Below are 14,496 nucleotides of genomic sequence, written 5' to 3' on the forward strand. Positions count from 1 at the left end.
AGAGAGGTGGAGGAAAAATTGGGAAGAGAAATGAGAGAGATGCAAGAAAAGCAGGAAAAGGAGGTCAACACCTTGCTAAAGGTCTTAGACCCAAAAAAATTCTGAAGAAAATAACACCTTGAAAAATAGGCTAACTCAAATGGCAAAAGAGGTTCAAAAGGCCAATGAGGAGAAGAATGCTTTCAAAAGCAGAATTAGCCAAATGGAAAAGGAGGTTCAAAAGCTCACTGAAGAAAATAGTTCTTTCAAAATTAGAATGGAAGAGATGGAGGCTAATGACTTTATGAGAAACCAAGAAATCACAAAACAAAACCAAAAGAATGAAAAAATGGAAGATAATGTGAAATATCTCATTGGAAAAACAACTGACCTGGAAAATAGATCCAGGAGAGATAATTTAAAAATTATGGGACTACCTGAAACCCATGATCAAAAAAAGAGCCTAGACATCATCTTTCATTAAATTATCAAGGAAAACTGCCCTGAGATTCTAGAATCAGAGGGCAAAATAAGTATTCAAGGAATCCACCGATCACCTCCTGAAAGAGATCCAAAAAGAGAAACTTCTAGAAACATTGTGGCCAAATTCCAGGGTTCCCAGGTCAAGGAGAAAATATTGTAAGCAGCTAGAAAGAAACAATTCAAGTATTGTGGGAATACAATCAGGATAACACAAGATCTAGCAGCTTCTACATTAAGGGATCAAAGGCCATGGAATAGGATATTCCAGAAGTCAAAGGAACTAGGACTAAAACCAAGAATCACCTACCCAGCAAAACTAAGTATAATACTTCAGGGGAAAAAATGGTCTTTCAATGAAATTGAGGACTTTCAAGCATTCTTGAGGAAAAGACCAGAGCTGAAAAGAAAATCTGACTTTCAAACACAAGAATGAAGAGAAGCATGAAAAGGTAAACAGGAAAGAGAAGTCATAAGGGACTTACTAAAGTTGAACTGTTTACATTCCTACATGGAAAGACAATATTTGTAACTCTTGAAACTTTTCAGTATCTGGGTAGTTGGTGGGATTACACACACACACACACACACACACACACACACACACACACACACACACACAAAGAGCACAGAGTGAATTGAATAGGATGGGATCATATCTTAAAAAAATGAAATAAAGCGGTGAGAGAGAAGTATATTGGGAGGAGAAAAGGAGAAATGGAATGGGGCAAATTATCTCTCATAAAAGAGGCAAGCAAAAGACTTTTTAGTGGAGGGAAAAAGAGGGGAGGTGAGAGAAAAACATGAAGTTCACTCTCATCACATTCCACTAAAGGAAGGAATAAAATGCACACTCATTTTGGTATGAAAACCTATCTTACAATGCAGGAAAAGTGGGAGAGAGGGGGATAAGCAGGGTGCGGGGGGGATGATGGAAGGGAGGGCCATGGGAGGAGGGAGCAATTTGAAGTCAACACTCTTGGGGAGGGACAGGATCAAAAGAGAGAATAGAAGTAATGGGGGGCAGGATAGGATGGAGGGAAATATAGTTAGTCTTACACAACATGACTATTATGGAAGTCATTTGCAAAACTACACAGATATGGCCTATATTGAATTGCTTGCCTTTCAAAGGGAAGGGGTGGGGAGGGAGGAAGAGAAGTTGGAACTCAAAGTTTTAGAAACAACTGTCAAGTACTGTTCTTAGTACTAGGAAATAAGAAATACTGGTAAAGGGGTACAGAAAGTTATCTGGCCCTACAGGACAAAAGAGAAGATGGGGACAAGGGACGGGAGGGATGATAGAAGAGAGGGCAGATTGGTGATAGGGGCAATTAGAATGCTCGGTGTTTTGGGGTGGGGGGAGGGGACAAATGGGGAGAAAATGTGGAACCCAAAATTTTGTGAAAATGAATGTTAAAAGTTAAATAAGTAAATTTTAAAAAAAGCTAAATAAAAAAAAAAAACAAAAAATTAAATTGAACATTTAAAAAAGCATGACATTTTTGGTCTCTGTCCTTAGTTTTGTCCAGAGGACACCTGGTAGCAATAGATTTGTTTTTTCTTCATTGGCTGATTCTTTCATTACAATCTACTGTCTGCAGGCTGGATTGTACCTGCACCAAATCAGGACAGACTGACTCCTGATCTTGGCCTCTTCCACTTCACTGCTGCCTGTTTCCTGGGACCCATTTCTACAGTACCTTAAAATCCTGCTTCAGCGATGGATGCCTTAATGACTTCCTATTTTCTGCCATGGATAAGGAAGAGACTGAATCTGGGATTTCACTGATAGAGGAATCTTTCTACTCATACAGGTTGGTGTTTTCTCTACAATTTATAGTCCTATATGTAATTAGAGTTCCCTAATGCCCTGAGAGATTGACTTCCCAGTTTCATATAGCCAGTACCAGAAGTAATATTTGAATCCAGATCTTTCTGGCTCCAAGGCCCGTTGTCTATTCACCATACCAAGCTGCTTCTCTATTTATCAGGGCTAAATCCCATTACTAGGATATTAAAGTACATTCAGTAGATATGTAATAATTATTTGTTTATATGAATCCTTCTGTATTTGATTCTTTCCCATTGTGCCTAATACTATATTAAGCACAAAATAGGAACTCAATAAATCTTTGTTGGTTGATTTCAGTGTTTCTCTCCAAGGATGGGGAACCTGAAGCCTCAAGGTCACATGTGGCCTTGTAGGTCCTCAGGTACAGCCCTTTGACTGAGTCCAAATTCTTTTATTGAGGGGTTTTGTTCTGTAAAGTTTGGATTCAATCAAAGGGCAGCATCTGAGGACCCAAAGGGCTACATGTGGCCTTGAGGTCACAGGTTCCTCACCCCTATGGGCTTATACCATGTTTAATGAGGCTGAAAAAACAGCAGATGTTATGCATTGATCTTATAATATCAAGATAAAATTAAAAAATATTATTCAAGAAATTACATTATTCAAGAATTCAAGAAATTATTTCTTAATTCACAAAAAACCTAGATTTTGCTATCACAATATTACCTCTGGATTTTCACTTAAGTATATCTGTTTGGAGATATTGTTTATTGTACAAATCCACTGAAAGAAAAAACAAAACAATTTAAGACTTTATATAAAAACTTCTCAAGAATAAAACACATCATATTTAGTTAACACACAACATTTTCATCAGAAGTCATGCTAGTTGTTCATTCTAAGTGGGAGAAAATTTTCATTGAATTCAGAAAGTCTCCTGTCTAATTTTTAAGTAGCTGCCAGGCCTTACTGATTCCGATTTTGTGACATTTCTCCCATCAGTCTCCTGAAATCTATTCATACAGTCACCATGCTGGTTTGAGCCCTTATTTCCTCTCATCTGTATAATGATTATTACTGTTATGTCTTGGTCTAGATCTAAGATTTATTAGTGCTGTAAATTCCCCGTGTGGAAAAGTCCCCACAAAACACAGACCAGCATGATCCATTTGTACCTTAGTCTCAGAGGGCTGCCTGGCACTGAGGGGTTAAGTGACTTGCCCATGGCCTCTGATGGACTTGAATCAATGTTTTCCTGACTATTCACCACACCGTGTGGCTCATCACTTGGTTTGTTGAGACTCGGTGTATCTACTACGATAATAGCCATGGCCTTCTTGATTCTGGGGGCTCGCCTCTCCAAACCATTCTTCATGCAAAAAACATACACACACATGCATGCTACGCGCACACACACACGTCTTTTAGGGCATATCTGACCATTTCCCACCTCCACCCCCCCTTCTCTCTAGGTTAAAATACAAATTACTTATCTAGTGATAAAGGCTCTCCACCTAGACTACTAGCAACTCTCCAAACCCAGCATGTCATCTCCTGTCTCTGTGTATCAGCACAAAGCACTGGGTATATTGCTTTTCTGCATCGTTGCATCTCACAATCCTTATGACTTTCCCCACGGAAGCTTTCTTTGATGTCTTCTTTCCCTCTTCAAAGTACTTTGTGCTTATTTATCTGTGGACATATTACATCCTCTCCCTGCCCCCAATCCCCACCAAAATGTAAAAGTCTAAACTGTTTCAGCTAGTGGTACAATAGATAAGGACACTGGGCCTGGAATGGGGAAGATCTAAGTTCAAACCCAGCCTCAGACATGTATCAGCTGTGCAAGTTATTTAACCTTTATTAGCCTGAGTTTCCCTATCTGTAAAAATAGTGATAATAATAGCACCTACCTCCCAGGGATATTGTGAAATGATATTTGCATTTATATTGTAATATTTTATTTTGCTCTGCAAGTTTTAAAGTGTTACATAAATGCTAGCCATTATAATTTTTGTCTGTGTTTTCACAATGCCTAGTAGTGCATGCTTACTAAATGTTTGTGGAATTGAAAGTGTTAAATAACCCTCTGAACAGACCATAATATCCAAATTTTATTCCAAATAACGAACATGGAAACTTCCTAACAATGGTATCATAGGATCACAGTGTTAAATAACAGCTAGAAAGGACCTCCAAGGTGACTGCGTCCAACGCCCTCAATGTCACCGAGGAGGAAAGCAGGCAGAGTGCTTTGTCCAGGGCCATTACAGATCTAAGAAGCAGAGCCAAGATTCCAATCCATGGCCCGTGACCCCAACTCCTCTACTCTTTCCATAGTGCCAGCTGCCGCCAATGCTGTTAACGTGACAGAAACCACGCACTCTTCTTGTACCATTTTGCCCAGAAAGGCATTTGGGGTCAGATAATCCTTAATGGGTTTAACACAAATTTCAAGAGTAGTTCTTTGCTAATGGTAACTATTCTACATAATAAACTTTTTTAAATTTCTAAAGGATCTCTTTACGAAATATACTCTTTTTATTCATCATTTCTCATAATGAATGTGTATGATCAGCCTGATGGCCCTTTATACTCTTATGTGTCTGTGTGTCTCTTATTGCAACCAACTCCAGTTTTGTTTCTAAATCCAGCACAGGGTAGGTGACATACCTGCCAGTTTCCTCAGATAACAGAAAGCATTAATAAGCTTGAGAACTATCAAGTTATCTTTTTGTCAAGGGCAACATTCAAAATAAAATTTGACTCCTTTTCAAAAGTTGTCCTGTAGGAACACTACTACAGGGCAAGAATGAGAAATATTTTCTCAACAAGCTATACTATAATATTGATCAGAAATCTGTGCCTCTTTAGAGAAACTCCCCCTCAATGTTCTCTTCCTACACCACACACACACACACACACACACACACACACACACACACAACCCCCTCCCATAGTCAGTTCTTTGTAGGTCCCTTACCTTCCATACCTGGTGTACTATAAGCAAAAGTGGAGCCAAAAATAAAAGGCTTGTAAGGAAGAATACAGATTCCCAAATCTTTGTTTTCTTGTCCCTCATTCCCCCTCCCAATGGCGTTGCAGCTGTAGCTGCTGCAGGTTATACTTAGCTGGCAGGTGGTGAGAGAAGGGTATAAATCAGACTGACATTTCAAGATGCTACCACTCTGCCAACTCAGAAAGCAATGGTCACAAGGTCCCTTTTTCTTAAGCCTTCCAAGCAGTAGTACACTGACAATAAACATAAATATTCCTCTAGGAAAAAATGTATTTTGGCAAAAGTTCTCTTTAAAAGTATTAAGTAGATACAATTTACCTCTTCATAGTCTTTTTTACTTTCTGCTTGCAAAATCGAAGACCTGAAAGGAGGAAAAGAAATTTGAGCTTCAGTTTTTTTTAAAGCACCTTTCAGTAAGATCTAAGAGTCTCTATTCTTCCTTAAATGTAACTTGAAACCAATCAATCTGTACTTCTTTACATGGAATTAGACTTTTGTAACCCTACCTTTTCTTATGGTGTGTCAAGTTATACAAAAATCAGAAATAGATGTTATGCCACCAGAATATCAACTTTATATAACGAGTTTGGAATTTCTATTAAGACAGCTCGGTAGGCCTGGAGCAGAGAGAGCAGACCTCATTGTCAGGAAGCCATGGGTTCAAGTTTTACGTTTTACATAGACTAGCTTGTGCCCCTGAACAAATCTCGTAAGATGAATGCACCAAGAAACCATCTAAAACTCAAAGCTACAGAACAATTGTTGGCGTGCTTGATAAAAGGAGGTTTTCCATCAAAGCATTCCCTATACCAATAAGATGACACATAACAACCAAACAAAACAATAAAAACCCCAAAATAAACCAAAGACAAAATCTCAGATAAGTCATTTCAGTTTTCTGATCCCTAATGATGTTTATCAAATTAAATCTACAATTAATTTAGAAACCTACTTTAAATCATCCTTTACACTACTTATGCTTTAATAAGCCTTAATAGTTCAACCTATTAATCACTGATACAGAGATTTTGTTTCTAAGAGGGTATCAAAAAAAAGTTTGGGAGATAATTCTTTGCTGAGAGAAAAAGTAAAAAAAACAATTCTAACAAGTTTCCATTTATACCAGTAATCGTGAAATAGCAAATTTATAACAAGCAGCCAGTGAAGGTAAAACTGAAGATACAAAATGTCTGTTGTATCCATTGTTAGTCTGACCCTTTGGCCACAGGTAGAACAAAAGGAGTATCTGATACTAACTACAGAGAAAGGGAGACAGCATGCTAAAGAATTTTTAAAATTATAAAATGAGAGGGAAAAAAAATTCAAAGCTCAAAGACCCCCTAAAATTCAGAGTAAAAATAAGTAGAAAAAAGGAACTGGATTCAAAGCATCTCACATTAGGAAAAATTTAGCTGAGAACCTCTGGAATAAGTAAGCAGTGTCCAGATAGGAAAAAAAAGTAGAATTTAAGGCATATATAAAACAAAGCAGTGAAGATGTTCATGTAATATTGAGAAAATTAATTGTTTATACTGGATCTTACTTAAAAGTAGTAAGAGTCTCAAAATTATTTAAAACTATAAACAAAAAACCAATCTAATCAGTTATATTTGAATAAAAAAATTATATACAAAGTGGTTAAGTTTTAACAGACCCAGAACTAAATTTAGTAACTATTAAAAGCTTCTTAAAAAATATTCTAAAAGACTAAGAAAACAAAATTGCAGAAAAAAAACCCAACTCAATCCACTATTTGCATTTATTAAAGGAATCTTACATTAAATGTTTTTAATAAGAAATATAATTTCAAATACTCTGGAATTTAGAAAAATCACCAGCCTTTTCATAACTTATTCTGATATTAAAATATATAAAGAGAAAAAGCACTTACTTTTTGCCATCAAAGGATGTGATCTGAAAACAGTACCGTCTATCTTCACAGTCGACAGCCATTACAGAGCAGTTGTCTATGTCCATGGCGAGACCTCCCGCCACATCTCCCCGGGCCTGATTCATCAAGTTTCCACCTTGAGTAAAGTAAAATTGTCTGTCCCAGGTAGAGGACACGAGGCCAGTCTTACTAATCAAAGAAAGCACATTCCCATTTAGTAGTGACAGGTATAGACTTCTCATAACTTTCAACAAATTAACAGAAAAATAACAGAACTCAAACTGATAATAATTCTAAAACTTTCCCAATAGGCACTTATTAGGCAAAATGTTGTTCTTTCAACTGGACTGAAGAATCTCCACACATTCTAATATAAAACAATGTTATAGAAACCGATTAGAAGTGAGCCAAGCAGTTTATTTCACTCCTTGCTGTGTATGTTCTGTTATAATCTCCGTATATCTTATGGCGTTTGTTACAGCCAGGTGCCAAAAAAAGATCCATTGATCCAATGATTTTCTCAGTCACAAAGAGATTAGGAACATCCACATATATAATGCTCCTAAAGCATGTTTGGAAATCTAACAGCAGGCGACATAAGGTTATTTGAATATACAAACTATTAAGATAAAACAGAATTCAGTTTTATTATATGCACAAAGGCAAAATGTGGGCCCTGCTGCTTCAAAAGAATCCTTACTTTCCACATCTTGGTATAGATGTTTTACCAAACTAAGTTATCACAATAACACATCCATTGCAATCAAGAGAAAACTATCTATTTGGATCCTAAATGGCTTTTGTATCAATAAAATATAAATTATTTAGATACCAAAGTAGCTCTATATTTTGTCCAGACCTGTGATTTCACCACTGTAGGGAACTCCTAGTGAGGAAGCTCTTTTAACAAATGAAAATCAACAACTACTTTAACTTAAGTCTTAAAGAGAAGTCTGGAGCTGTCAGACATTAAGAGATTTTGCCCAGGGTCACACGGCCAGGATGGGTGAGAAGCAGGGTTTGACCCCAGTTGCATTCTAATTCTATAACCAGCTTTTTCTCCATCCTGCCATTCTGTTTCCCTTAGGAAAAGGCTTAGGGGGCCAAAAACAATGCACTACCAAGTTTGAGACCAATTTTATTTTTTAATGGAGATTGATTTTAAGCAAAATATCTTCTTTAGTAATGCTAAATGACTCAATGAATACCAAAGTAGAACATGACTTTGTAGTACTGCTTAGCAGTGTCTGGCCTCCAGTAAGGACTTCATAAATGTATACTGGCTGGGACTGATTTCTAATTTCCTCTTTATTTTGTAAGTGAAAAATTCTTCTCAGAATATGGTTCAACCTTTCATGTGCAACCCACATTTGGTAGACTTCATGGAATGTTATAAAGGGAGGTAAGTGACACAATACAAAGAGTGAGAGACAGATATGCAGTCAGAGAGACTCCAGGTCAAATCCTGCCTCAAACACTTCCTAGCTACATGACCTTGGGCAAGGCACTCTGTCTCCATTTGCCTCAGTTTCCTTACCTGTAAAAATAATAGGAAGTATCTTCCAGGTTTGTTGTAAGGCCAAAATGAGCTATTATTTATAGCGTACTTTGCAAATCCTAAATTGCTAAATAAATGCTATTATTAGTATATTAATACTCACTAGATCAATTTTATTTTTTCAATCAAAGTAGGTTCGATGTTGGAAGAAAGTACAATGAAATCACAGGTCCTTAAAGTAATCATATATTTATTTTCATTCCATTCTGCAATACACACACACACACACACACACACACACACACACACACACACACGCATATGTGTGTATACATATGCACATATAAACATATGCATATATATTGCAGAATATATATTGTGTCTATATATGCACATACACACACATATATGCATATGTATGTGTGTATATATACATACATGTATGTATGTATTCCTCATAATACACTCCTTTATACTAGACATCAAACTGTTTGAGGTCAAAAGAGATTTATCTTACTTTCTAGCATTGAGATATCCAGCCTTGCGGGTTAAGTTCCGATGAACAGGAAATTTGGTGATGTCGGGGTCAGGCAAATATAGTGGGTCACTAGCTACTTCCAGATCCTCTATTGTCTGTTGCATGGTTTCTACTTCACAGTCCATTTCTCTGCGAACGCTAACACAGTAAGTACATTACAAGTTCAGTTTCAATGGATAAAATCGTCACTAAATACATTTATATTTTTTACCAAATAACTTTCTCGTAAGGGCAGCTAGGTGACACAGTAGATAGAGTGCTGGGCATGGAGTCATGAAGACTCATCTTCCTGAGCTCAAATCTGGCCTCAGACACTAGCTGTTTGACTCTGGGTAAATTTAACCGTTTGCCTCAGTTTCCTCATCTGTAAAATAATCTGGAGAAGGAAATGACAAAAACTCCAGTATCTTTGCCAAGAAATCCCCAAAATGAGGTCACAAAGAGTTGGACACAACTGAAACAACAACTTTCTTGAAAGTTTAATATATGTGTAGTTTCAAGTATACATATATGTATATTTATATCTGTGTCAAATATTGGCCTTTTCCAGTGTGTGACTGGGATGGAGGGAGGGAAACACAGTTTGGAACTGAAGTGTAATAAAAATTTTTTTTTAAAAAAAAGAAAGTTTAATATAGTAAATTGTTGATTATCTTTACTAACAAAAGGAAACATTTTTTAAAAATCCAGCAACTAATTAAAAAATATTTCAGATTTTATTCTGGAATGCATTTTTTTCTGTTTGTTTAAATATGTACATATTTGTTGGTCTTAGAACCAAACCAAATATTTGACGTGATGGGGATAAATGCAATTGTAAAACAGCTCAGCTTTCCTACTTGACTGGTTTGTCACTGGATAATATCATTGTTCAGACTGTGCCAGAATGATTTAGAATTCTTCTCTTCAAGTTCCACACCATGATGTCCCAAACTGGGTCTGTATGGATGGTTAATCGGTAAAGGAATAGCAAGATAAAACTGCAGTTCATTCCCTGAACAGACCCCTGCGTACTCACTATATGGAAAACGCAATGAAATTCTACAGAGATGATTAAAACATAGGGTTTTTGCTAAGGGAGCTTATGGTCTACTAGGAAAGCCATGTGATCATAAATAGTGAAATACAATGATAATTTGAGAGAAGTGTCATTGAGACTAGAATACACAGAAGCAATTTAGAAGGTAGAAAGCAACTTCTAGCCAGAGGCATGAAGAAAGGTATACACTATTAGGTTAAAAAAATCTATCAGGTACAAGGAATGGAGTGGACAAAGAGACAGAAGCAGGACTATGTGGGGTGATGAGTTCCAAGCGAAGGTGGCAGAGTAATAGTCTCAAAGAAGTCATGGGGAACAAGTACTTTTATGCTGTGGGGTGTCAAAGAAAGATTCAGTGTCCATGTGCAACCTTGTACAGGATTCTGTACCAAAGTTATCAATGTAAGTCAAATACCAGTTAAGGTCAGGCAGGAGATGGCAAGAAGATTCAAGAAAAGTTTATTATAAAGCAGTGTTGCTAGGCCTCTGTGCTAGCATCCTCTGCTCAGAGCTTTAAACTCAATTTACAATTGGAAACTCACTGTGCTAATATATCCATATATAAAATTTAACTTAGTGTCCAATAATCATTGAAACTCATTAGATATTGTTAAAATATAGAATTCAAATTTAATAACTTTTTTTAATGCTTTTCAGTTAAGATGGCTGAATGGGAGGTTCCAAGGGAAGAAGGTTCATCATATAGTCCTCAAAAGCCAAAGAAAAATAGTCAAAAACAAAAAAAAAGAAAATTTAAAAAATGATCAGACCAAAGATAAACATGTCAGTACAATAAAAAGCATTACAGAGCAACAGAAACAAATAAAATACCAGAAACCCTGCTGAAGAAAAGAAAAAGAACGCTCAACTTGAAAGGGAAGGGGTATAGTGGCCATCTGACCCACTCGCTGCATAAAAGGCATGCTGGTTCTAGGGGTCATCCATGTTCTGCTTGAAGAACGCCAAGATATTCAGGGTTAGGATTGAAGGTGATCTACTACCTTGGGAGACTGCCCATTCCATTCTGCCAGTGGGCAGCTCTCATTCTTAGCAAGTTTTCCTGATCATTTGCCTAAATTCATCTCTGAAACTTCTATCTACTGCTCCTGGTTCTGCCTTTTGGGGCCCAAAGAACAAAATGGAACCCTCATTCACCTCACATCCCTTCAGAGCCCTGAAGACAGTTATCATTATGTACCCTGAATATTCTCTTTTCCAAATTAAACAAATGCTTCCAAATTCCTTCTACAATATCCCCTCAATGGCCTAAAATCAACATATGACAGATTCAACAGAACTGCTAAGTACAAAGGGTCACATGAAAATGATCAAAATCACAAAAAGTAAATTTGGAGTAGCTGAAAGACAAATGTAGTCTTGCTATACAGATGTAAGCATACCTCCTTCCTCAGGGAGGAGAGGAAAGGAATTTCTAGGTAAATATCAATGCTACCACTGTACTGGGGGTGATCTGGCTTAACTGTTTTTCTTTGTTACCAAGAATGATTGAATTCGGAGGAGATGGAGTAGTTCTAGAACTGACTGCTACGTAAACTAAAAGTATCAACAACTTTTTTTAAAATGGCAGGTGTAAAAAAAGTGACTTGAATTGCTAATGTGATTATGGAGCCACTGTTAGTGATAGCTGAATTGGTCATGGAGAATAAGAGAGGAACTATAGGAATGAAGAAGAGCAAATGTTTCTAGATTTTCAAAAGAGGAAGAGTCTACAAATCATGGGTCAAGGAACTTGACTTCAATTTACAAGAAAATTCTAGAAAGGCTCACTGAAGCAATGGTTAGTGACCATCTAGAATGAGAAGAGGTGATCATGACAAGTGGTGCAACTTCACCAAAGGCAGGTTATGCCAGATTAACCTTATCTCCTTTTTACAGAGTAATTTAAGAGATAACTGATGGGAGGGTTCCAGAGTTTACCTCCATTTTAGTGAGGCATCTGATAGAGTATCTCATACTATTCTTGTGGAAATGATGGAGATGTGGGTTAGAAGATAATACAATGCAAGAGATATGGATCAAGCTAAAAGGTTGGACTCAAAGATCAGTCATTAATGATTTGATGTCAGCTTGGAGATCTCCAGTGGGGTGCCTCATGGATCTATGCCTGGCGACCAGTATCAAAGTATACGTTACATGCTTATCAGCTTCACAGATGACATGAAGCTGGGAGGAGAAATTGTCAGGATCCTCAAAGATCTTTACAAGCTAGAACAGTGAGCTAAACCTAAGAATATGAAATTTTACAAATATTAATGTAAAGCCTTATGCCTGGGTTTAATAATCTGTCAACTTGACAAATACCATATTAGGAAAGGGATTGTCAGGCATCAGTTTGTCTGAAAAACCAAATCAACCAAATCAAACCAAAACCAAAACTCTAAGGGCTTTATCCAATTATCTAAACCTACAAAAAGATAAAATAAGTCATAAAAAACTGGAGGGGAGAGAGAAGAGGGAGGAGAGCATAAAAAGAAAATGCAATGCTGGTAGATCTACGAGCTAACAGGTAGACTGGTCCAAACTTTGGATGGCAATATGGCAATACACAACAAGAGTCATAAAACTCATTACTTTTAATAAAGTGATTCTTTTACTACCATTACATTCAAAATACATTAAAGGAAAAAAGGTCCATTTGTGCAAAAGCATCTATAACTGACTGACAATGGCAAAAATTTAGAAATAAACTTCTTTGTAAAATTGGGGAACAGATGGCTGAATAAATTATGTAGTACATTAATGTAACTGAATATGATGGCACCATAAAACAATAATCTGTAGCATACAAGGAAATATGAAAAGCATTAGATGAGGTGAGGCAAATCAAGATGACTAACAGAACATGCAGATTCTTACCTATAATCAAAGCTAACAGAATTTCAGAGAGAATTGGGAAAAGGCAAACTTGTTTGTTTCCTCACTTATGTGGCTCTACTTGGTTCATTTGCACAGTAAACTTTAGAAGTCCTCTGTAATATTTTTCTCTGATTTATTTACTTTGGCAGAGTGGGGCAAGGGAATGAGGGCTGGTCTGAGAGTGAGGAGAGCGAGCCCTGGGAGTGACCCCTGCCTTTGTCATTAACAAGCTGTGTTAACCATATCAAGTTCCAAACTCTTTGATCCTGTTTTAAAATTGTGGTACTGCCTGTGGTGCCTCCCACAAAAGATTTTTGTGAGAAAAAATGCTATTTACAGGCCATACAAAAAAAAAATCCCATGACAAAAATAAGGTATTTTTATTGAGATTAAATAAATTGCAAATATAGCAGGAACACACTTACTTCTGTACACTTGTTCCAATATTTGCTAAAAATTCTTCTAGCTGTTCATTGAGATTTTCAGAACCCATCTTAAAGAAACTTATCTAAGAGGAAAAGATCAAAATTTTATTTAAGTATAATCTTTAAGATACTATTACACATTTATCAGAAAAAGATCTATATATTCAATTTTGAGAAAAATAACTTTTATGGTTGAAAACATGTTTCAATTTCCATTAAACTCTGATTATCTAGGGCCTTAATTCTTATTTCTTCTTCCTGTTGCATGCTTTTTAGCTATTTCAATGCTTCTAGTTTTATCAGGAAGTGGTCAAAGTAAAGGAAAAATAAAACTCAAACTTGTCCTGCTATTCTTTAATATCAATAATACGCAACTTACATAATACATGATAGTAATGAAATATAACAATATCCAGAGACTTAATAGTGATAACTTTGGGATCTGTGGCTTTCAGCAAACTACCTTAAGTTGTGAGAGGCAGTGAGGTACAGTGAAGAGTGAACTGTCTTCAGTTCAAGTCATATGTAGGCTCTGACACATAATGGGTATCTGACCATGGACAAATCATTTACTCTCGAAGGCCACAGGCAAGACTATAGCTATATCCAGGACTATAGCTGTTGACCTGCATTAGTAGAGCTAGCTAGATTGCTACACCAATGAAATTACAATAAAAATATATTACTTATTATTAATTTTCTTATTTCCACATGTAAGAAAGATTTAAAAAATAAAGGGCAGAAAGAGTCACTGCTTCACTACTAAGGTACTCTTAAGACACTCAGTGACCTCTTCAGATGAGTACAGATACTAGCCTCTGAGATGTAGGGCTCACCTAAGGGCTACTCTACTACAAAATAATCCACTGACTGGAGTCAACCTTCTCTAGACTTGGTGGGGTCTTTGGCAAGACATAGTCACTGAATCTCTGGCTTAAGGGGGATCTATAGGAAT

The 14,496-nt window shown here is 36.7% G+C and overlaps 1 protein-coding gene across 1 annotated transcript in view; it reads right to left on the reverse strand.

Annotated features, from left to right (window-relative positions):
- Positions 1 to 14,496, reverse strand: part of APPL1 (adaptor protein, phosphotyrosine interacting with PH domain and leucine zipper 1) — a 46,852-nt gene that overhangs the window by 17,749 nt on the left and 14,607 nt on the right. The window contains exons 9-13 of the mRNA XM_072598855.1: positions 13,542 to 13,624; positions 9,180 to 9,338; positions 7,165 to 7,353; positions 5,592 to 5,634; positions 2,981 to 3,037 (exon numbers count right to left, since the gene is read on the reverse strand). Coding sequence (XP_072454956.1) covers positions 2,981 to 3,037; positions 5,592 to 5,634; positions 7,165 to 7,353; positions 9,180 to 9,338; positions 13,542 to 13,624 — 531 coding nt within the window. The remainder of the gene's footprint in view (positions 1 to 2,980; positions 3,038 to 5,591; positions 5,635 to 7,164; positions 7,354 to 9,179; positions 9,339 to 13,541; positions 13,625 to 14,496) is intronic.

Source organism: Notamacropus eugenii, chromosome 3 (genome assembly GCF_028372415.1).
Source record: "Notamacropus eugenii isolate mMacEug1 chromosome 3, mMacEug1.pri_v2, whole genome shotgun sequence".
NCBI lineage: Eukaryota > Metazoa > Chordata > Mammalia > Diprotodontia > Macropodidae > Notamacropus > Notamacropus eugenii.